Source organism: Taeniopygia guttata, chromosome 2 (genome assembly GCF_048771995.1).
Source record: "Taeniopygia guttata chromosome 2, bTaeGut7.mat, whole genome shotgun sequence".
NCBI lineage: Eukaryota > Metazoa > Chordata > Aves > Passeriformes > Estrildidae > Taeniopygia > Taeniopygia guttata.
This window is the reverse complement of record NC_133026.1, coordinates 46,020,785-46,046,732: the sequence shown is the minus strand read 5'-3', so window position 1 is coordinate 46,046,732 and position 25,948 is coordinate 46,020,785. Positions and strand designations below refer to the sequence as shown.

At 34.5% G+C, this 25,948-nt stretch overlaps 1 protein-coding gene across 5 annotated transcripts in view; it reads right to left on the bottom strand.

Moving 5' to 3' along the window:
• BBS9 (Bardet-Biedl syndrome 9) overlaps nucleotides 1-25,948 on the bottom strand; it is a 292,130-nt gene that overhangs the window by 229,283 nt on the left and 36,899 nt on the right. For all 5 annotated transcript variants that reach the window (XR_012054621.1, XR_012054622.1, XM_032747134.3 and 2 more), the window contains exons 10-15: nucleotides 12,150-12,331; nucleotides 8,893-8,969; nucleotides 6,716-6,769; nucleotides 4,761-4,863; nucleotides 3,706-3,810; nucleotides 1,707-1,721 (exon numbers count right to left, since the gene is read on the bottom strand). Coding sequence is in view for 3 of the 5 variants with exons in the window: in XM_032747134.3 (XP_032603025.3) it covers nucleotides 1,707-1,721; nucleotides 3,706-3,810; nucleotides 4,761-4,863; nucleotides 6,716-6,769; nucleotides 8,893-8,969; nucleotides 12,150-12,331 (536 nt within the window). In the remaining 2 variants the exon portion in view is untranslated. The remainder of the gene's footprint in view (nucleotides 1-1,706; nucleotides 1,722-3,705; nucleotides 3,811-4,760; nucleotides 4,864-6,715; nucleotides 6,770-8,892; nucleotides 8,970-12,149; nucleotides 12,332-25,948) is intronic.

Below are 25,948 nucleotides of genomic sequence, written 5' to 3'. Positions count from 1 at the left end.
CCTGTTGATGTTCTGCCTAGCAATACATCTCACTTCATTTAGAGTTGTGATACTTTGTGTGATACACAATTTTAGTACTGTAATGAAGGAATAAAAGTGGAAATAAAAATTCAGATTCTCCTCTAATCTGAAAAAACAGATCATGTTTACTGTTACCTCATAAGGTACTAGTATATAAAGACATGCTATGCACTTAAGTAATAAAACAGTCACATGCCCTGTAGATACTATTTAATTTCTAAATTCCTCATGTATTCATTTAGTTATATTTGAAACATAACATTATGAGCATGATAAAAAGTATTAAAATTCAGATGTCTCAATTTAGGATGTTAAATATTCAGATAATTAAATTTGCTCTGCTATTGATGACCCTGAGTTTATAGTTTATGTATGTTATATAGTTATATACTTTACTATGTAACTATATATATATATATATATATACATATATACATATATATATATATATATAATTTACTATATTACTACATAGTTTATGCAGTGCAATGTACCCCACAGTAACCCAAAAAAGGTTTTGTCACAGACAATTGCTCTGCAATATTCTCTTCAGGATAAGGTTTTCATCTTGTTTTGATATTTCTTAAAACAAAAATCCAATATTCATTTTTAGAATAGTATTCTTTCAAACTATATACACTTGTTTTTATACAGTTCATTGATCGTTAATTTTTTTTATTACTTTGTCTAGCAGAAACATGCCACAGACTAAGTTATTCTTGTCAAGAGCAGTATCTTACTGAGATGTTTTGAGCACCTACTTCCTGAACAACACCTCAAGGTCTATTGAAATATCCAGAAACCAGAAAGAAGGGGAACTGTAACAGTTACCTTCTTGCTTCTTTTTACTGCACTTAGTAAGCTCGAAAGAGCATAAGTATTGAAAAACATAACTCTAATATACTCATCTATAACTTTTGTTTAGAAAAACTGCAAAACTGCAAACTCCCTTTTCAGTTGTTCTCTAAATCTATGACAAACTTTTTTACCTTCTCAAAACATGACAGAATGTGTATTTAATATGTTCATTTTAAAGTTCATAAAATGTCTTCTAAAAAACATTGCATCTTCTCAACACATCTACAACTACACTGCAAAAACCACCCTTCTCTTTTTTCAGTCTGTATATACAAAAGCTAATTTTCCAGTCTTTTTTTGTCTCTTAATTGTACCTTTTCCATGAATTGTATCTACCACAATCACAGCTAAGTTTTGTACCGCTGGTAGTCTCAGACAGAAAGCAGCCTTGCAGCCCTGAATACGGTGTTTCCAATAGGAAGTGGAATGAAGACATATTGTGACATCATTCTCAGAGCTACTCAGCCCAAACAGCATAAATGCCTAATTGCTGGTTCAGTTGTACCAAAGATATAATTTAGCTGCCTCACTGTTAAACAAAACAGATATAAGAAAGAAAGTATAGTTGTTTCCAATTTCCAATCTCAGTGTACAAGGAACTTAATACTTATGCAAAATTCCCATGTTATAAATGAGAAAGTACAGTATGCTTCACCAAGAAATGTCCTTATGACCTTCTATTCTCTATATCCACAGCTTCATAGCATCAAACCAAGAATAATAAGAACTTATATAAATAATAGGCAAAATAACAGCTCCCTTCCAAATCTGTTTAATTCAGCATACACTGCCACTCATAAAACTTTGCATATTTCTCATTCACTCACCTTCAGGATTGAGCTCTGCCATATGAGCAGCAACAGGACAAAAGGGGAAAAGATACATGAGATATTACTAAAACTAAAAAAAAGAAAAAGGAAATATAACAGGGGTTTAAGAACTTAAGCCACATTTGTTAAGTAGACAAAATATAAAAACGTAATACTAGCCAAAAACCAGACATGAGACTACATTCATCAATAGTGCAACCTCATCCAAATGACTGACTCATCAAGCTTCAGCTGTCTGAATCCCACAGAGATAGACTGAAGAGTGACTTGGCCACAAATCCAGATATCTTAAAAAAAACTAAAGAGGAAACAGTCTCTGTTCAGATAAAATGAAGTCACAAAAGCACTTGAAGTTTGTTTACTAGTGCATTACACTTAAGGATTTGACTTCCAAGTAACACTAGTATTTGTATGTAATTCCAAGAATTATCTCAGATTAATAATTTAAATATAAAAAAAAAATCAGCAGATCTTAGCCCTAACCCTAATTATGTTCCTTTACTTAGAAGTCTTCTAAATTCAACCACCAAAGATGGGCTTTAAAATTTATTCTTCAGTTTCTATAATTCTGTTAGATGTCATGTCTGCTTGGTTTTTTTTAAATGGATTGTATACCATCAAACACATTCAAGATGCAAGATTTTCTTACTTCCCTAACCAAAAGGGCTGCAAAATCCAACTCAATATCTAAAATACAAATTAAAGCTTTATTAGCATTACCTGAAAGAAATTATACATTTATTTTTCCAGTCTTCGGAAGCAAAATTACAGAAACAAGACCAGCAAAACAAAAAGCAAGTTTTCAAAATCAGAGGATCCAAGACACTCACTAGTGTTCTACTTATTCAGTCATTCCAAAAACCTATCTAAGGCCACATCACTAATTTGGACAGTTATGAATGCACAGCATCTCATTCACAAGGAATACGCAGCCAGCATCACAGGACAGAGGGACTGAAGTTGTACAAACTGTTCCTGCAGGTTCCCAATTAAAAGGGAGGGCTTCTTTTTCTTTAAAAACAAGAATTTCATTATTTTTCTAGAAATAAACATTTCAATCACCACACAGCCGATACTACAAACACAATGTTTAAGTGTGAAGTGATACAAAGAAAATATTTATATAAAAGTGTCGATATAGGATAAGATACTCAAGACCACCGCTCTTCACAGAAGCCCTCAGTACACATGCACTTCTTTCAAGCCAATCTACTCCATTTGTGCTGGCACAGCTCTGTCTTTGCACAGTGAGCCAAATCAGCAAATTTGGCTGAGAAACAACTGGTGACTGTATGACCATAACAGGGGAGGAGGTGCAGGAGCAAAGCCAAGTAGCAAGAAGTGAAGAACTGACAGCTTAAACTGGTTTGTGCAGCATTTAACACAGAAGCCCTGCCTAAATACAGCTTCTCAGTAGCCTGACACATTCACAAGGCTGTGTGTAGAACACTAAGCTAGTAAATCTTCAGTTATGGAGAGCAGAATAAATTTACATATTCTATCACTAGGACACTGTAACATCATAAAATAACAAGGTGGTTTCCATTTCTTGGGGTTAGTTTATTATTTGGAATGAGTATGTTCATCTGTTAAAAAGGAAGTGAGGAATAATCACTCCCAATGCTTACTCAGATCTCATTCCCTGTGGGGAGGCATTATCGTCCCATTTGTTGGCACACAAGAAGAGTGAATAATCAAAGATGTAATCAACTTCTCACTCCAAGAGGTGGAGCAGAACAGAAACAAATTGATAGGACAGGGTGAGAAAGCTGGTACAGCTGTTTCTCAAGCAATAAGCTTCTGATTTTACCTCTGTAAGACCAATTACACAAATTGATGCAACATAAAATATTTACTAAAACTGAAGACTAGATAAACATTATTTCTTTAATTACTACTGCCTTTAGTATATTTCAAAATAACATTTATAAGAAATACATAGGGGAAAAGGCCTCATAAAAAAAGGCAAATCACTTTCAAGTCTCCAGTGGCTTACCTGTTGGTATATTATATGAAACTATACAAGTTCCTTCTAGTTCTGGTGGAGAACAATTCTCTTTCAAAAAGACAGACAGGACCACAGTTTCAGATGAATCTGGTTCTAAAAATAACACAAAATTAAATTAATTAATAGGAGCATCCAAATGAAAGCAGCATATTTTCTAGCACTTTGAGAATTATTCTACTAAATTAGGGTAGTTTCCCTAGTAGTTTGCCTTTATCAGATCACTATACAAATCACTGTACTGCTTTTTTTTTAATCCTGAATTTGTAAAAGACAAACTAGGGCCTCCAAGTATCTTAAAGCATAACCTATAAAACAATTCAGCACACTGAACATGGAGAATATAAAATTAAATTAGATTGACATTGTAATTTTTGTATTTTACAAAGCCAATTGCTCCTGTCACATGCTGAGAAAATATAAGAACTGCTCCTTCAAATGAGAGTAGCAGTTAGTAAAGCCCTGTTTCAACAGAGACTATTGCTTCACATTTCAAAGCAGAAATGGCCTGCAGTTCCAACTGGCAGGCATACTTGTCTGAATGTTACCTCCACGTAGTCTTAAAGCCAACCCCATCTGCAGTCTTACCAACAGAGTTGGAAAAATCTAGGATCCCCAAACAGCTGATGTTACTTTGGGAACACATGATTGACTGCTCCTCAGTTGACAAACTTACTGTCCCTGTTGGTAGATCAAGACTGGCATTTCTTCACAGACAGAAATAACAGCAAAACAAAATAACCCAGCAGAAGTTCTACAGAATAATTCGGGTTTTTTTCCCTCCATCATGAAGCTGCCATCCTGTCTCTCTTCACCTGTCACACATCATACCACAACCAAGGAAACAACTCCACTCTTTCCTACTTCATCTTCCTCCACCAAGCAGTGTCTAGATGCTGCTGAGTGCAGGCAAGGCAAACTTGTAATTGCTTTAACCACTGTATATCTGTAACAATGCATTCACCGGAGGCTGGGCTATACCTTTCCAAACCTCAGAAAAATTAACAGAATAATACAACAGCTGTGATGGTACTGCCATAATTTACCTAAATCATTGAAGACAAACTGGTCACAGGTCACTGCTAATGGAGCTTGCACACACACGGCCAGGCTGGGCTTCTGCGCAGTCACTCTGCTCCGAATTGTTATCTAGATCAAAGGACATGCAGAAGTATTTAAAGGAAGCAACTAATTCATCTCTACAGCAGAAAAAAAAAATCCATAACCAACAGAAAGATACAAAAATCTGCAAAACCCAATACAGCAACAACACTTAAGGACTTGAAATTTCAACTTCAAAACAAGTATTTTCATTTTACAATTCTTATTTACTCACAGCCAATAATGATACACAGTAACTTTCAAGATTACAAAAACCTGAGAGGATTTCTCATGTTCTTTGTAACTTTAACCCAAGACAAACTAAAGCTAAAGTATTATTTGAGGGCTTAAGACCCTGCAAGTGCCATGAGCATTCATTCTAATGCAAACAAATACAAAACTTTGTATTTTTAGGTGATTATAGTAAAAACAAAAACATAAGAGGAATAAAAGCAGAGATAACCAAAGAAATTACTTCCTTTAACTGCAAAGAGTAATGCACAGTCTTCTGAATAACCTCAAGTTTTATTTGCTTTTTTTTCGTTGCAAACAAAATAAGAAAATATACAGGATACTTGGCACAACAACTCTAGATAATGAAAGCTCAGCTAAACATATAGAGTGTCCCTCATTGCTTCTATTGTGCACAGCTATTCCACTGCAAAACCAATGGGTATCAAAACAGTATCCCTAACTCACATCTAAAATGAAAGTATAGGTGACTGAGATCTTTATGTGGTCTGCATAGACAGAGGCCATATTAATAATATTACCTAATTTGCATTGCTGGTCTACCAAGAAGCTCACTACAGCCAGGTTAAATGAGTTTAGAATATTATTACTTATGAAATTACTCAAATGTTAGGAAACTACTTTGACTACTTTAACATAATTAACATCAACATTGATTTAGCTGTAACAATACACCAGTTATTGCAGTAAAACGATTCTAGAAGAAATTTAATTTGTGGCAACTCCTACATTTACTATTTTTGTTTCACTAAAAGGTACAAGATGCATAAACAAGAAGGGAATCAACTATGTCTTCCCATTAAAAAGCTTATGAAATATATAAATACATAATTCATTTGACCTTCTTTGAGCAGATTTATCATGGACTTTATCAGGTTTTATCCTGTATCACTTTTAGCACTTAAAGTTGCAGAGAAAGATGTTAGATCAACTACAAGTAAATCACACTACTCTGAGGGAATCTGGTTCAAACAGTTCCATTACCCTCTGAATTTTTCACTCTAGACAGAAAGAGAACTTTCAAGGTTCTCAAAAATGAAAATCAATTTATATTCTCAGAAGATCATCCTAAAGTCAGAAATAAAAGTCATGATCCTTTTTAGGCAATACTGAGGAAAAACTACACTTGCACGCACATGCATGTGCACACATACACTTTCTTTATAATTAGTTACAGGCACCAGCTCTCGTGAATAACTGCAATTTTCTAAATAGATTTTCCTACATTTTTTAATTGCTAAAGGTATGAAAGTCTTTTTACAAAAGGAGGTCTATTTTTGTTTATTGACTACTAAAAAGGTACCTGAAGATTATAAACTTCCCATTTGAGTAACCAAATGCTTATCACCATTGGAAAAAACAGTCTCATGACTTCCAAAACTACTTCATTCCACCCTAATAATGTTTTTGTGATGGCTTACTGGTAAGCCTATCAAAAATAAAACTGCAATCACTTTCTGACTTTACCAGAAGGTTTGCTAGAATTATTTTTTGTTAATTTCATAACTATGGAGAAAAAAAATTGACTACATATTGTATTTCAAACTTCACTAATTTTCATGTTTTAAGTGAAATACACAGAAAGGGACAGGCTGGTTGCAATTTGCCACCACTATTCAAATGCTACTGTTTGAATTAGGCACAGTACCTTTACTGTAACTGATGGTACTGCCCCTGCTTTTACCTCACTGTCAATGGCTTGCTGTGAAGAAAAAGATGAAAACAGAGTAAATTCAATGTTCCACATGAACAAGAAAACACAATAAAAGCAATATTACTTCCCTACCATCAAGTTGATAAACACAGAATTAACATGAAAGGACTTATCATTCCTATGACAGATTAAAATACACAAAACAGATCTCTGAGTTCCTTCTGAAAATGTGAAGTCTCTGTTTGAAATTCCCTGCAAAAAGGATAGCAAAAGGTCATGAATGTAATATATATAAGAAACTAATACACTCTGATGTATATATGAATATTTAAACTGTTTTGATTGGCACACTACTTTTCACTGTATATTTATTCAAATTCTGGAAATACTTTCTGCTATTCAGTAGGGAAAGGTGACTTCCAATCTGCCAATATATTATATACACAACACAGCATCTACTATAAAATCATCACATACTATTTTATAATCAGAAATATACCCAAAACTTCAAAAGAGAATTCTAGCAGATATTCCAATACGCCTGATAATTTCTATTTCAATAGGCAATTCCATCTACTTCAACATTATCTTGACCTTGTGGTCTATTTTAATTTTATTTTGAAACAGGTCTGTCACTACAGGTAAAGAAAATGTTCCCATTTAAACTATTATAAAGAAACACTTCTCCCACTTTTGCTGTAATACCAAATTCTGGATTTGAACTTATACCTTCTCATCATAAGAGAGTAAATTAAAAACAGTATAAGGGCCACATCTACAAACTTTGTAAGTCAGGAAGCTGGTAGGCTCTCTGGGTTCCAGAAGTAGGACTTTCATTTGTACATTGTGCACCTTTCTCAGCTAAAAAAGACAGATATGCTCATAGTGGCTTGTCACGCTCTCTGGTGACTGTGGTTGATTCTGAAACAATAGTAGAGTTATAAAGATATGGAACCTTACCATATCCAGCTTTCAGAAATTACCTGGATTTCCTGGATCAGAGACCACACACAGGAGGCGGCATTAAATAACAGAATGGTCCTTCACTTGCTTATCTACACAATTTTAATACTCTATATCCTCTTTGCTTTTGTCACACACACTGCAATTTCAATCTTTTCACAAGTGGAGAAGTACTCGGAAATCCTGTAGCTCCCAAGGTAACTGCAGAAGCCCTAAAATCATTTCTACACTTGCTTACTGATCCTTCTCCACAAAGTATCTTATCAGATTTTTCCTTCCTAGGCAGCTACTGAAAGAACCCACAGAAAAGCTGACCACACAGGAAACTAAGATATATGGGCAGATAAAGATTCAAAGCTGTGGTTTGACTGATAGACTGAGTTACTCGCATACAAAACAGACCAGTTGCATCTGGAAGGTTGAGCAAATGAACACAGCAGCATTAGAGCATTCTCTGCAACTAACAGTTCTAAGTGTTGTGAGCAGATTATTACAGCTAGCCAAGACCGTATCATACTGCACTTTTTTCCACAGACAAGCGCTAAGACAATAGCACATGTTATAAAGAGGTCCATTTATCAAAGAATAATATCCTTACATATTTTTTAAACAGTAAGTAGCTGTGAAAAATCAGTTTTGCCAAAACTAGTGGCCAGAAATGGACAATTAAAGGTGTTCTAGAGAAATAAGTATGGTGTATGTATAAGTATGTTATGTACAAGCTCTCCCAAATCCCACTTTGAGTATGTTTTGTAAACTACATATGTATACAATATGAATAAACAGTATGAAGTAACACCAAAGAATATTGAATGACAGCTTGTTGGAGAAAGATTCTTCCTTACAATGCAGCTTGAGTGGTTTGAGTAGTCTGTCTTCGAAAGATCCAAGGGTGATACTTGGACTGTTTCCCCCAATGTTTACAACTGTTCACCACTACAAAGTTATTCCAGACCCTAAGTTCTTGTTCACTTATGTTTGCTTAGCGAAGAATCTAAAGGTCTCCTAGACAGAAGACAAATAAATAATTTTAATACTACTAGTTAAAATCTTTAATAAAAGTGGGTGCTAATTGATGGAAAACTGTGGGCCATAAAGCTCAGTCACATAAATGTAAACTGTAATCACTATGCATGATCAGTTATTATTTACTCATCTGAAATCAACTGGTTTTTTCAGAGTAATTTCCTTTTTATACAGGTACGTACAGATTCCTCATCCAAATCAGGTGAAACTTCTGCTGTGACAGTTACATCTCTCTGTTTTTCAGATTCAGGCAAAATATCTGAAATAAAAAGAAAAAAGCAAAAGCAAATCAGTTCTCCTTTAAGAAACATTCAGCTACATTCCTAAAAACAATACTATTTCAACAGCATCAAGTCTCAAAATTAGATCTCTATACCTACTAGTGTAAAGAATTAGATTTCTACAGACAACCTAAACCTGTATCTCATTCTGGGTTTCTGATTTATGTATGAAAAAATATTTGGATGCATTCTCTAACAAGATTTTACACCTAATTCTCATGATCTTTAGAGGTTGTAAGGTATTTTTAAACGTTTGTCCTCACATGCCTATGCCAATATACGATGAATAACTACCTCCAAAATAACATCACACATCTCATGGCACTTTCATCTAAATAATTTGATAGTGAATATGTTAAACAAAGAAAGATTCTGTGTCTAACAGTCTAATCTTCAGCAAATTCCTCTGCCTCAGGAGGTATATCAAAGGTTTATGTATAGACCATTACATGTGGCTTGATTAAAACATGTCACCAGATGATTTCTAGGACTGTCAACATACAAGACAAAAGAATGGTTCAAACTCACTAAAATCTATAATACAAAACCTTATGCCCATTCACACACGCAAAAATAAAATTATACAAATTAAAGCCTTAAAAACCTTGAGGAATTACACAAGCTCTTAAAAGTCCAGAAGTACAGCTCTAGGGTATTACCATTTTTCTGAAAAGCACTTGTCTTTTTTAACATACTAAATGTATTGGAAAATGAAAAATCTGAACGGGAAATATATAGATCCTAAAGTAACAAGTAAAGAGTTTATGTAAACAGGCAATTAATATATTAATTGAATAACTGAGAGCATGAGCACATTCAGAAAGCTGCAAGAATTTTATTACACACAGAATCCTGAAAATTACCTAGAACTAGTAGACAGCACATTATCCCTTTCTAACAAGAAGGTCAAGGGAGATATTTTGATGAAAACAGAAAATAAGTATTCATTTTCTTGTGCTCAGAGAGAAATGCTTCCTTTAATTATAAGAGAGAAAAGAAAAACCTAAACACATTTCTCCAATACCACCTAGAAAATAAGTTTAGGTATGTTTCATACTGCGACAATTGCAAAGAACTGGTCCTGCCAATTACATATAGCTCAGCAGGGTCCATTCTTTTTCTATCCTTCTTAACCATTTCTTTTCTGGTTGCTTCTTCAAGCTAACAGTGTTGCAACCTCTGTCATACAGTCATTTTTCTATTAGAAGTACAACAGAGATTACAATCAAAGTTTACATATAAGTATCAGCTTTTTGTTACTATTAAACTGAGCCAAAACACATTTCATCACTTATGTCACCCACACTGATGCAAGAGTAACATTAGATTTAAATTCGTCTAACAGTTAAAATTTTAAAATATTTAATCAGTTTATACTGTAAATCCTTATCCTTTGAAATGTATAAAACAGCCTAAGTTCAACGGTTTAATGGTCAGCACTGGACAAAAATACAAGACATTTATGGAAATAACTACTCTAAGGTTTTTTTAATACGATGACCTAATTCAAAATACCTTCCACGTTTGAAAGTCAAAACGAAACAAAGAAAAAATATTTCCATATAAGGGAAGATATTTTCAAAACAACACAAGCTCTGACTGCACAAGCATGAATTCAAAAGACAAGAAAGCCTACAGGTCATTTTAAAGATTGTGCTTAGGCGTAACTTAACTGCAACCAAGGTTCAAGCTGAAGTTTTCAGGGAAAAAAAAGTCAAAATTAAACAAAGCCAAAACATCCAAAATTCACAAGTATTCTTCATAATTAAAATGTTTGGTTGTATAAAAATGTTCTCGTACAAGTGTTACATGCAGTTAAAGAAAGCCAAACACAACATCATTAGTACATCCCTCCACAACAAAAAGAGCATCCATAAAAACTCATCTGAAAAAACCACTTAGATCAGATTAGACAAACTGAGGAAGAAAAGAAATTTAAGAAAAAAGAATGGTGAAAAAATAAAAAATATTCATAGCAAATTTATCATTCATGATAGTTATTACAAATTTTTAAAAGGACACTGCAGTTCCTTTCTCTCTCCTTGGATTTTCCAGACAACATGTTGAAACGAACAAGTTGAACTTAATTCACTTCAAATGGATTTGTTCTTTCTGTCATGTTTTTTCTTCCTTTGGTTATGATAGACAAACAAAATTGTCAAATACATATCACAATGGACTGTAGTAAAAATCAGTGTGATTTACCCACATCTATATGCTTAAAAAACACATTACTGGATTCAGAAAATTAAAATCCTGATACAAGTCTACCATGATAATTGATGAAGTTACATGTAATTTCAAAACAAAGAACATCTTTGTGCTGTAGAATCAAACTCATGCCTGAAGACAAATAATTCTAGAAATTTCAACTGCAAGGCTTCACTTTTTTTTTTCCGCATTGAAAACCATTATTATTTCTTTAATGCATTTTATGAACATGCTATCTATCATCAAGAAAAGAATTTAATTTGTTCTTTCTATTTGTTGATGATGTTTCCATAGCTTCCTCTAAAATCACATGCTTCTTATTACCCGTGCAAGCCAAGCTGTTTAAAAATACAGTTATGAAAACATAAACTTTGAAAGATCTCTATAGAAATTACATGCCTTTACTTGAATAAAATCAATGCACGTTATTAGCAATGTATATAAATTCCAGAATTTATCATCAGATATGTCACTGTGTTCTACAAATATGCTTTTGAATAGTCAAACCAACAGAAAAATTGCTTTTTAAGGAGTCATTTTTTTGTTGATTTCATAACTTAAAAAGTCATTTGTATCAATAAATAGAATTTGGCAATTTTTTACTCTCTCCAAAGCCTAACTACATCCGATGTTGAATTTCTTCAAGTTTTCTAACCTTTGGGTAGGCCATGCACTGTCAGTTTTTATTCTGAACCCTTGCACTAGTGAGAATTATCTGCAACTGATGTAAACAACTTTAACCTTCCAACAGCATTATGAAAATACAAAGGAAGAAACCCTTTATCCAAGGGCTTTACCATCTAGGCTTTATTTATTTTTCTTAAATACTAAGTTTTCTACATAAATGTAACTATGGGTAAAGTCTGAAAATAAAATATTTTAAAGTGCTGAAAGGAAAGTCAGGTGGATAAGGGTATGTAAAAATATAGAACAAGAAAGAAGTATACCTTGTGTTTTTGTGGCCTCCCTGATGATTTTCTGAAGCTCTTTCATTTCAGCATTCATTTCTTCATAGTTTATTTCCCTAGAATCAACCTTAGGAGCCTGGAAGAGTGAAGGATCAGTTCCAAGGTATGAACACTGAAGATGCCCATCATCACTCAAAGTGACTATAACACCCTTCAAGTCTCTGCACAAAAAAAAATAAAGCTTACTAAGAAATTGGGAAGAATCACAGAAGCAATAACATTAATAATAATATTTGTTCCTTAATTAAGACATCTTCATTAATATTACTCCCACTTAGTGCAATCATACCTAAGAATGGATTTGTCTTAGATGACTAGAGGGCCCTCAGAATCTGTGAATCTGTACAATCAGGAGAAGTAATGGAAAGGATCAGAACAAACAAGCTGAATAGCCTGGGCAGTTGCAACCTATTTATCCATCTAAGTCTTTTGAAGTTGGATGAATATTTAGATTACTATGCAGGAAAAGGAATCTGGGGGAAGGGAAGGGAAACAGAAGAGAGGGGTTAGAAGAAATCATGAACAGATGGAAGATGCTCACAAAGAAGACAGCTTTAGGGCTTTGATGGTATTAATAGCTCCCCTAACCAATTCTTTGGCTGCTATTGCAGCTACTGTGCTGGCTTCAAACCCAGGCTGGCTCTTCCCTGTAGTATCCATCTGAAAGGAAACCACACAGATCCAGAGCATTCCCTCTTACACTCCTCTGAAGCAATACAAGTGAGTGTTTTATTAGCTACACTATAGTCTCTTTTCTCTCAAGGGAAAAGTACCTCATTGCTCCTACAAAAATCTCATTCATTTTGCTTATCTGATCTCTACAACATAAATGCAAGATTTAGGAAAGTATTTAACAAACTATGAGACAATAGGGACTACTGCCAGCATTTTGCTTAATTTGAAGCTTACTCCTATCAGAAGAGAAAGTGAACAGTAAAAAAACAGCATAGAAGTTAACAGAAAATGCTAAGAGCATAAACTTTACCTTTATTTTTTAAAATGCCTACTTTTAATTAAAAGCCTGTACTCTCTTTCATAATCACAGAATTACACATTCATGCCAGTAATTTACTCTTACTTCATCCTTATAATACCTTATAGCAGATACCTTTGCATCAAACACAACTGCCATAAAAAACAAAGATAGATAAAATTTAATTCTCTGATATAAAAAGTGACTTGGACAAGAAGACCTAATTCACTACGACACTAATTAAACCCTTGTAGGATATTGAATTTAGGTGAGCAATCAAGTTTAACTCATACAGAATTAACAAAAATCCTTTTAACATAAACACACTGATAGCTTTCAAAGGCCTCCTCTAGTACAATAAAAAGGCAGGTAGCTATGTAAAAGAAAGAGAATTCTCTCTGGTTTCCAACACAGTCTTGTACCATGGCTGCAGGACACACAGATAGAAAACCTCAATCCAAAATTTTCCATGGTAACAGGAATTACAAAAGCCAACAGATGTCACAGATTAATTTTGATCACTGATGGTCCACTTGTACTGTTCAAAACGTCTTTTTATAGCACACTAAGGCCACAATCCCAGTGGTGGTTCTACAGCTGCAATCAAATAATCTGGAAAAACTATGCTATAACTGAGATCATCTGAACTCTGTGCAGTTATAACTGCACACAGGAATGAAGACCCTATTGGGCAATATACAAATTGCTGTAGGTAAGTTTAAGCTTTCTCTTTCTACAGAAAGCAATTGTTACCCAGTGAAAGAAATAAATCTCTTTGTTGAATTATGAATGTATGGAAACAGCTTGTGAGGGTTTTTTGGACAACAGATACCTCTAGTCAGCCCTTCACTGAGGCTGGAACATGCAAATCTGAATTGCCTTCTGGAACAGAATACACATTAAAGGGCTCAAGCACAATGTTCCCCTTATCTACCATATAAGCTCATCTTAAACAGAAACAGTCTTCTTTTTTGGGACTACTGCTTACTGCTACAGAAAAGCTTCCATCTACCACTGCAACTTTTAACATGTAATTTTTCAGCACTCCCTACCAAAAAGGTTAAGAGGAGCACCATAACACTGGATATGCCTTGTCTTTGTGAGCACCATAAGGCTGGAGATGCCAAGACTCCCCCAAAAAATACTTGAAGAAAAATAAGTGGAAGACTTACCACCAATTTTCAACTTACAAATTCAATACCTGGGCTAGCAGCCATTCTGTGAATGTCATGACCTTTTTGTGTCCTGTGAGCTTGGAGCTTGCATCCTAAAGGGACTTTCTGACAATCTGTAAACTATCAGCAGGAAGTGGAACTAAGCATGAGTCCTGGTTTCCCTCACCACTTGAATATTTGTTGTTGATTTGTTGTTGGTTTCTTTGCTCAGGATTTGGTCTAGTTTTTTAATTGCATGCAGAACTGCCCATCCTAATTTTCTTGTGTCCGAAAAGCTTTGTACAACACAAACCTGTGCTTACAGAATTATTGATGGCACATGAAACAAATATATTGGGACAAATCTGAGTTCTCTAATACGAGAAATGCTAGGAGACAGATAATTATGAATACTTGCACCTCAACACAATCTTAGTAAGCATGCAAATTACACCCAATGTTATTGGGATTTTGTCAACACCTGCCAAATGTTGGCAAGGAGCTTTGCCATATTAGTCAGGGGTGCAGCCAAGTCTTTAAAACTGGGGCATTGTTGAGGCAGTGCATGCTACCAAATGCACTACCCCACTCTTTGCTATCAAATTAGAGCAAATAATGACTTTTTTTTCTTTTTAAAGAGGTGGGGGCACAACAAGAGAAATAGCATCAGGTGCTTTTTCTACAACAGGATAAAGAAAACTTCTGAAAACAAGACAATTTTTAGAATTGTCCAGCAACGGCTTTGGACAATCTTAACGTTTTTTCCCAAAAGTATACATCTGTTAATCTAATAAGGAAAGATGCATGAGGACATGTGAATGTAAATCAACAGGGCATGAAGAAATATCACTACAAAGTTAGCAATAAATCTTTGATAATATACTACTAAGGTATAATACATTCAAAAGGGGTTTGTAAATACAGCCCTTCCTATACACAATTAAGCTGACAGCTATCTGCAGTTAATCACTCTATCAAATGAAATCCATTTAAATTAATGAGGTGATTTACCTATGTAAATTATGCTTGGCTTAACTTCTGAGTCAGCATTACAGAATGCACATTCAGAAACTCCACCTTAAAATGAACTCATTTCAACCAGCTTTCCTGAGAGTCATGACACCCACACTATCTCAGAGACAAAAGCATTAGTTAAGAAAGCAGCATTACAAATTATATTTTTCCTTTGTTTCAGTTAGTGTTCTGCTGGGTCCCAAGAAGACTGTTCAACATGAAACATACCTAGTATAAAAAAACCTTTCTCAGTAATCTTTTCTTGTTGAAAGCGGTCCATGAATTTGCACATCAATAGAAACAATAAGAAAAATATGGGTATGCAGTTCTAATATTTTTTTTATAATACATTCATTTCTCTGTTGGAATGTTTGTCAGCCAGTCAGAATTGCATTATTTTCTCAATCTTTTTTAACAGTTGTTAAAGGTCAGCAGGGGGAGGGGAAGTGTATTTAACAGTTTTATAGAACTTTCCCCACAGCTACTGCTCTCACACAATATCCCTGCAAATACCATTTCTTCATTTGGCACATTTTGCATACAATCTGGAATTTCAAGTACTTGTTAAATTTCTTTTATTGAAAGCTATTATGTTTTTTACTATGTATCACACAATAGTCAGAGTAATAGTAAATCTAAGGGGACATTTTAACAGTGAGGAACTCAAAGTATAAAACAAATTATTCTGATATCTAAAATAACTTTACAGTACAAAGCAGCTCCTACACACATATGGTAATAATTTGAAAAACTATCTTTTATTGGATTCTGGGTAATAATAATGGCATATGCTTTTTGTAGGTCTTCTCTTACTAAATGAATTGCTCATAACATAGTTATTGAAGAAATTAAAATACTTTGTATGTTTCCAGGTATATAATACCAAACTGATCACTCAAACAATTGATAAAGAAGTTGAATTTTTAGTTCTGAGTTTTACTTGAATGACACATGCTAAGCTTTGCACAACTCTTAGGACAAGGTCTGGTTATTGACACCATTTGCAGCTTTAATTATTTATAATAGCTCATAAAATTTCTACTTCAATTTCCGAAGTAGTCTTAATTGCTATTATTCAAACCAACCATTTTAGAAAACAAGATTCTCTGCAATGCTACTTTCTGTTCCTTATCGATGATGTATTATTTAAAAACTACTAAATTAGGAAACTAATTCCTGGAACTGTGCTCAAGCATTTTGAATCCATTTCTCTTCTCATTTTATCACCCTTTGAGGTAATTATAGGCAAGAGCCCACCTCAATAGCACTTTTTAGTTTAGTGCTTTTGAAAACCTAAATTATTCTAAGTTCACTACAATTTCAGTGTCATGTTACAGTGTAACTACGTGAAGTAGTTTGGTAAAACACTGAAGGAAGATCAGCCTAGGAGTAACTAATTAAAATAAATTTCTAGCATGAATTAATGGAAATAAAAGTTAAAAGCCCATCTAACTCTTATTAAATACACACTCCAAAATCTCAAGTATCCCCACAGCTAAATATTCAAAGTACATTCAGTGACTCAATGCAAGCTACTTTGATACCTAAGTGTCCTGCACATCTGTGGAGCACTCTGAGGCTTCTTTAAAATGCTTTCCTCAGTAAAAAAATCTTGGTTCAGCTTACATTAGAAGTAATACTCATAGGTGTAAGCCTTCCCCGTTCTATTACACATACAAACTGACAATCTATTTACTCCCAAAAATTAAAACTCTTTTAAAACTATTTATATTATATATTTAACATTCTTTGCACACTCTGCAGAGGGCATGCAAACAAATAATGTAAATATAGTGTTCAACATAATTATTTAACAATATGTAATTATATTAAATAGCATAAAGTGGCTGTTTTAGAGAAAAGCATTCTTCATCTTTCCCATTTGTATGATACCTTAGGATGGCTGAACTTAACAGAATACCAGATACTAATCTAGTTTAAAAAATTATTAAATACATGCAAGAACAAGAGGGAAATGAAACATGATTTCATCTTGATAACAAATGGAAAAGTAGGTAAAAAAATAGAAGTTATTAGTAGAACAACAGGTTAACATTTATTCTCTCTTGCAAACACTGAAATGCAGAGGCAGAACTGAGTAAAACCTGAATGTGACCATTTTAAATGGCTGAAGAATTCTACACCTTTCAGGTCCTATATGGGTACTTTTGCTCCCTACTTGTGAGTGAAGACATCTCCACAAGCAACTTTACATGGCAACACTACACAGCAAAGCAGCAAAGAAGCCAGCACCAGGACAAACTCTCACCAGGCTTCAGCTTTTGTAGTTCTCCTTGTGTAGTTTTCACTTTGAAACAGACGCTCTGCCTAAAATGCCATCCAGCAACCAAACAAAAAGGAGTATTTTCCATCAATCATAACCAAAAAAAGGAATAAAGTAAAAATTAAAAAAAAAAAAGATGAAAAGAGAAGGAAATTGACTGTTTTTACTTTTATGGCCGAGTTAAAGGCAAGCACTACTCCTAGGAGTTTGGGTCGGGGGTCCTTTCTGCCAGAGCACTACTGCCACCTGCGGGGCAGCAGAGCTCTCATACAGGTGAGCCCTGAGAGCTACCACGTCTTATTTTGTGAAGCAGGTGTGGGGTTTTTTATCAGGGTCAGTATAACAGCTTAAGAGTTATTTCCTTGGCACAAGGGAATCTTACCAGGCTAATATTTAACAGTAAATGCCTTGGGACAGACATCCCTGCACGAGACAACCTACTGGTCCCTCCAGGCAAGGAACACACACACCACACACAAACTAATACAGGCAGGCTAGGCATGAAATTTAAGCTCATGCTACAAGATGCATACAAAATGCAGAATTTTATCTGAAGGATTACCAGCTTTGTTTCTTCTTGTTTTAAATATAAAGTCGAAACTATTTCAGAAGTAACAGAAGTTTTATTTTAAAATTACAGCAGATAGCTATCCAAAATGCAGTTTTAAAGTTAGTATTTTTCACCAAGTAGAATAAAAACATAATATTCAGAATGATGACACAGGCCTCCAGAAATATATGTTCTTGCTTTAAGCAAAAAAAAAAAAATATATAAAGAGCACTGAAAGTATAATGTATTCAAGGAAAAATTCATAATTTACATATTGCATTTCTTAGTATCATAGTTCCATAGCTAAGACACTTAGTGGCACTAGCAGAATTCAAAATTAATGTGAGGACTGACAAGCAAATCAGATTGCTTTAGTAAGAGTGCAGCCTATATGTCAGATCTCTAAATAACAAGAAACAAGAGAAATTGCATTGTGATTTCTGTGACAGTACCTGCATCAGCAGGTACTGTGCATCAGCAACAAGAAAAAAAACAGGGCCAGCTGTGATGCCTTAAAACATCGCCATGCTTCATTCTCTCTTAGAGTGTATTTCTGCATTTGCACTTCCTTCATGTGAAACCTACAATCTGTTTCAAACCCAAGCTCCCTCACAGGCAGACAGACAGGTATGTAACACCTTTCAAAGGCTCTACTAACAACTATGCCATTGTGAATTTATTATATGGAGAGCTTCAAAATTTATCCTTCCTCTAAACCTTCTCTATTCCCACTTCAAGACAGTGGTTAGAGTCCATGTCCCTACAGGCAAGCTGGAGAGACCCCTGCGATCTCTCCTTCTGACATAAAAGGAGCTTCACTGATAAAATCTATGCTCTAATAAGTTTATCATCTTAGATAAAGTATATTCCTAATAGTTGGCTTCCTATAAGAATACTGGGAGGTACACAAGGAAAATTAGACCACGCACAGATTATAAAGAGCTTAACAAGAATAACCATAATGTGTCTTTAAAACAGATTTATTCTGAAAACTTGAAGAATTGCATGACTTTTAAAACACTCAACTCAAATAAGTTCACATCTTTCTCCTCACAGTTACTGAAAGTGTCAAAATTCATCAGCATTTCAGTGAGGACAAAGTGTGTCACTTTCTACAATTAGTTTTAACAATATTGATAATTATGTCCTCACCCTGTCTGGCCAAGAACAAAACCGCTTTTTCAAAGCATCTCTAGCACTTTGCACTGCTTGCTGCCTCTCAATTCCACAGCTTGACATAAATGTCCCATGTGCTCCTCTTTGTACAAAAAAAGTCTTTCAGGTTACTAGCATAATAATCAAGACATTCAAAATCAACAGACTGAAACTTTTCATAAAACTGTTTTTCAAACAAGACATCCAGGACTTTCAGGGGTAGAGTGTCAGAATACATCCATAAACTCCAATAGCTCAATAACCAGCTCCAAGACTGAGAGTTCAGAACCTGATACAAGTTACAGTCCACTCTGTCACAACAACTGGCATACACAAATAGTGGGTTAGCCAAAAAAAGACCTCCATGACCTTTGTTTAAACACAAGGATCTAATCTAAAATACTACAGGGGTGTTACTTGCCTTCTTGTTCTTGAGAATCTCCACTTTTAAGGTTTTCTCTAGAACCATGAAGGTAGGAATATTTTAAGTGTTAAAGTTGAAATACTTGCAAAATCATATGACTGTAAAAAGTATTTTTTTTTAAAAAGCAAATAAATGGCATGCAATAAAATTAGGAGAACCATTGAATCTAGCTTGCTAGAAAAGCCAGACCTGAATCACAGTATATGCTGGACATAGTATGGGGCACATCCGTGTCTTTTTGAGGATCAGAATCCTTCTAAAGTTAAAGAAATACAATCATCATTCATATTTTGTGGCTAGGATACACATATTAAATTTATCTCTTCAAAAGACCCTTGAAAAGGGTCATACTTTCTGCTGCCATCTCTCAAAAATCCAGTGGCAAATCAGCAATGAGAAAAACAGATGTAATTTTTTTTTTTCCCCTTAAAAACGTTTCTTTAAAATGCAATTTTGTTTAAGTAGAAAGATTCTAGAAATCTCTGCATTTAACTTCTCAGATCAGGCAACATTCTTACAGAACACTCAAATAAAAATATATATATATACTGTACGTCATAACTGGCATTGCCTCTGTTACAGTACTACTACACAGAAAGGGAAAATCTTTCAACAAACTATAAAGTTTGATTCCTGCAGTTTTCTTTCCATAAAACTGTGTAATAAGTGCTAAGTTTTGCTGGGTTTATATGTAAGTTTTGCCATTTTTATACAGTGATCCTTTAATAGTTGTGGTAGCCGTGGTGATGTCAGTTATAATAAGGAATAACAGATGGGCTGGAATGAAGAACAAAGTATTTTCAAGCACCTGGATAGCTAAAAAATTCAATGAGGCGAGTTTTATTTTGACTCCACCCACTATTACCATCTATGTGGTTGCACTTTTACACTTTATATACTTAATTCAACTACAATATTTCTCCATGTTTTTTCCAGTTAAATTCAATTCCTGTAATTCCTGTTGCCTTTCTACTGTTTGGGAGAGCCTAGCTACGTAAAGTACATCCATCCAACCACCCAACATACTAGAGTTCTGTGCCAGAAAAAAAGTTTTAATTTCAAGTTCATATTTGGACCAGGCCAATAGTTTCTCATTAACAAACCGATTGCAGTTTTTTATATTATTTTAAAAATATTGGAAGCTAAAATTTCATTAAAGCACATTTTTCAACCAATGACTATACAACAGAATTGTGAACTACAATTTTTTATTCACCTACCATATTTAAATTAAACTCATCAGTCTGTTGGGCTACATAAATGAGTTCAAATCTGGGAATTAATCCTGTGTCAAAACAAATAATTTAAATTTTGTATGTTCTCTTCTTTAAGGAGACAGGTTGCTGATTTGGAGACTTTTTATATAATTTTATTCAGATAAAGTGCCATGAAGTTACAAACATGTTAACTATGTCAGGTGGAAGCTATTACTCATACACACAAGTCTTGTTCTATGAAGCCCTGAACAACAGTCTACAGGGACTTTAAACCTCATTAGACCAGTAAGTATACAAACCATGCATTTCTTACCAACCATTCTAATATGAAATATTGATAAATCAGAAGATCCCAAGGGAGCATTGTATTAAACATTTTCAAAAAGGAAAGAAGGTGATTCTCTCCATTCACTGCACTAACTGTAAAACTCTCTATTGTTTGGTGTTGTGGGAAAGATGGGTTTTGTTTTAAATGCAACAAACACAATTAACATCTCTCAGCAGAGTGTTCCCCTTCAAAATGCAGACTGGTGGACACTCCTGAAATGCAAAGCATATGTCATTTGGCTTATGCTTCAAGTGCATTGGAGGTGGTGTAGTGAAAATCTCTGTTTCAGTCACCAGTAATTCTCAGCCTTGCAGTCAAGCTGCAGACTGATGGGGAAAGACTGGATAGGAACAGACTACTGAACACACAGTAAGGTACTAAGTCATAAAACCCACCCAACCCTTCCTCACATATTCTTTCACATCCAGGGTTAAAGCATTTGAAATTTTTCTCCAGGCACTCATCATTTTAGTGAATTATTTTTAGTAGAGTTGGAGTAAAATGATAACTCAAAGCACATCAAGAAACTATTGCTTTAGTAAATTAGAAGTCACTGTCTTTAAAACTAACCTGTATGTTAAAATATTGTAAAATACTGTTTTGCAATGCACCTGTGCAATTGTAACATAAGTGGGGACATCCTGAGAGATAGGAAAGTGCAGTAGTCATGGCTATCAGCTCCACATGAGATAATAAGTATGTGAATACTACACTAACATGATTACATGGAAAATTAAATTTCAGTGCCTTCATTAGTCAAATAGTCTCTGCATCTTTATTATTTATGCAAGGGGAGAAACTCATACAAGAACAACATTACAAATTCTAGATGCAATGATTCACTTTATTTTCTCTTATAAGTAGTAAGAAAATTGGACACTATTATAGCAACTTAAACCAGTAACTTTTCAGTGATTCAGTAAGCTGCAGTATTTCCTGAATCTCAGCCTACACAATGCAACTTTAAAGTAATAAATTTTAGTCTCTAATTCAATTCTAATTCTGCATATGTAAAAAAAATAACACAAATAACCTATGGGTAGCTGGTTTTAAGAGATGGTTGATTAATATATTACTATCTAACAGAGTCATAACAGGTTCATGGTTCATGTACCAATGTTAGGGGTTCAGGTATGACCCCAACAGTCAAGACTGCAGTGATCATACTTGGAAAAGTAGTACTGGCAATTTGCAGACAGAAACCACTTCTTGATGGCAAACTGAGCAAAACAGAATCAGTGGTGATTCTGTGGGACCCTATGATATATTTATGGGATCACTGTTCCAAAGGCAGACTTAAAGTTCATAAAGAGCTGAAGTGCGGATAAAGCTTGCTAAGTAACCCTGCTTGTCATCCTGACCATATAAAATCTACTTTATTTCCTGACTTTTCAACGCTTACATTTGTTTAAAAAAGAAAATCTATTTTTTCCCCATCTCAAATAATGAAAATCTATTTACTAGCTTAACTCAAGCTAAAAGGTTGACTGCTGGAAATCTAATACTTTAAGAAACTCAGAAATTCTAATTCTTTGGAGGTGATAAATTACTTCGGCATAAAAAACCCTTTCCAGACTTCTTTATATTTCCTCTTCCGAAAACACACTGTTCCACTACCAAGTAAAATTATATTTATCTGCCAAATAAATGAAAGTGAAAGTAAATATTCTAGCTGCTTTCATCAACTTGTCCATACCTGTCAACCCCAGGTAATAAAAGCAACTTCATATTTTACAAGGCACACACATCATTATGTGGTTTATTCTTTTCAAGAATCTTTCTTCCATGAATAACAGTCTTGCTTTACAGATATAGCGGTGGATACAAATGATCACAAAATAAAATTGGTTACTGTATTCCAGTTCCCAGATGTAGCTCCTAAAAACAAGAGGCAGTACATATGCAAAGAATCCAACTACCTACAGACAAGTACAAGAGAATCACAGAATATGCTGAGTTGGAAGGGACCCAAAAGGATCACTGAGCCCAACTCCTGGACCTGCACAGGACAACAGTGGGCACAACTGACTCTATATAAAGCCACAAGTTTTAAAATAATGAGTCACAAATGTGGGAAATTAAATCACAATTTGCCATATTCAGAACAGGTGACTTACCCCAAAACACAAACCCACAAACTTTTGCCTCACTACAGTGGCTCTAAATTTTTTTCTTTTGGGTATTACTAACCAAATTCTAATGTGGCTGAAAGGGAAAATGTCCTTCATTCAACCATTACGTTTGCTGATAAACTGGTGCCTAAAGTATTAAGAGTCCCCAGTAGAATAGAGACTAAATAAATATATTTCCCACAACACATCCCCTAAATTCTGAGGTTGGCTTCCTGTTAGAAAGAACTGTGCCTGCTGATAAATTCCATGTGAAATCAACATTTTTTTGCCATATGAATTCCACCAGACTTAACTTCTTGGTGGACAGTCAAAAGCACTAATAACCAAAATTAGAGACATTGTGAAACACTGATTTGAAGAAAAGAGGTATTTGAGCAAGTTTGCATTTCATTTTAAATGAAAAAAGTCAGGCTACCTTTTGGCATTCACAGGCTTATTAGATATAACTTGAAGACTGTATACAAACAAAATCAAAAAATAAATTGGAGAATAGTGAACTTTAAAAATGTTCAGAAGGGAAAAAATAAAGTCCAAATTCAAAGGCTTCATGTATTCCTATGGCAAAACACAGGTTCATAACTTGGGAGTAATCAAAACAGAAACCCCTTTCCCAAGACTACATCCAAACTCTAAACATGTGTATATATTCTTCTCTATCTATGTGTCTAAACTCAACTCACACTGGCATTTCAGATATTTGTGACAGAAATATCCCAGAGGTTGGCAACACAAGCTATTTTGCTTCAGACCAAAGGCACCTTAACACAATGTTCTAGTTTCAGGCCAAGGACAGAGTAATTAATACTCAGTGCAATCAGTCAGCCATTAAAAGATGTACTCTTTGAAACAGCTCTGCCAAGTGTCAAATAAATAGAAAGTAGTTGTCTAGGTATTATAATCTACTCCAAGAACCTTTTATGGTCAAGCACATGGAGACAGAATAATTCAGATGGAGAAAAAAACTATTACTTGTGATGGGCTCATAAAAAGTAAGAAGATAAAGAGACAAAGAGAAATCTTAACACATCTCAAGAAGCACCAATCAGTGACAAATTCGTAGTATTTATAATCTGTAAGAGATACTTCTTATGAAATTTCCTTGTAAAGGAGATGTGGAGGTACAAAGTAGGTCTTAGAAAAGAGGTCTCTCATGAAACAGAAAAATGGAGACTCAAGGCCAGGTAAAAAGGGAATGGACTTTAAAGTCAATTCTCTGAAGATACTTACGTAATTATGGTGGATACCAAGCAGTACTGCTGCATACAACTATTCCAACACTGAAATTTTGAGCAGAGTAGGAATTCTTGCCTTTCCTTTGTGTAACTTTCCTGGATTTCAGCTGTTTCAGCTGCAGCATATGGACAGTTTCTCTTCAAACCACTCTAGAAAGGTTTGGGAGGGGCCATTTGTGGATTTGGTGGGAGGATGTTTGGGGGTTTTTAATCAACTCGGGCAGAGCACCTAAACCATTTTCTTCAAGAGTTTCAGCTTCATTGAGAATGTGTTTGCACAGCCACAACTTGAAGGATAACAACACAGGGCATGTAAAAATAGAACTGTTCAAGTAGGATTATCCATGGGAAGAAAAATTTTTGCTGAGACAGAGACCTAAGCAGTTCAAATTAATTGTCAGTGTAAGTGGTTACACTTCTGAAGCAATCCAGGCAGTGTGAAGTATGTAGGAGTCCCCTTGACATAGAAAATATGTCAGAAACAGTAACTAATATACATTAGCAGAACCAGAATATAAACTTCCAACAAAATAAGGGACAACTTCTATAACAATTACAAGAACTGAACTTCCAGTTCAGTGACAAGTTACGGAGATATTCAGAGAAAACCCAGAATAAGATAAGCACTCAAAATTTTGCCTGCAGTTCAAGTTTCTGATCACAAGCTTTTGAAGCAGGTTTTCAACATCCTGACAGAGAGTATTCAGGTTTTAACACAGTATTCAGGTTTTAACAGAAGGCAAAAATGTGTAATTTAACAGCTTAAAAACACATAACTTTTAGTGTGCAGAAACACCTAAAAATGCAGTTCTAAGTAACCGCTTCTCCTTGATTCTATTTTTTTCTTCCATGTTTCAGAGAACATGATGGAAATCAAGCAGTTTGTACTGGAATTTAATTTAAAATGTTGTCGTATATTATTATCTTTTTCTACATACTGGTATTGCAATAGAGAAATATGTATTACACATTATTTTAAGAGGAAAAATCAATTCATAAATAATAAGGAGGGGCATACACTGGAATCACAAGCTGCTTTTGTGAGGCAATTACTACTCCTGCCCCAATGGATTTACATAAAATAGCTTCTAATAGTGTTTTTCTTATCCAGCAAGCTAGAGTCACACATTAGAAGTAACAGACAATATGCCAAGGGGAAAATAGAAATGAACATGTATGAACTGTAGAGACAACTGTTTCAGAATGCTCCACCCACTTTTTAAGTATTATTGCAATAGAAGTGAAGAAAGTAATTAATTGGCATATATCATATTTAAGGTACTTCAATCTTTCAGCAGTGTAAGATTAACAACTT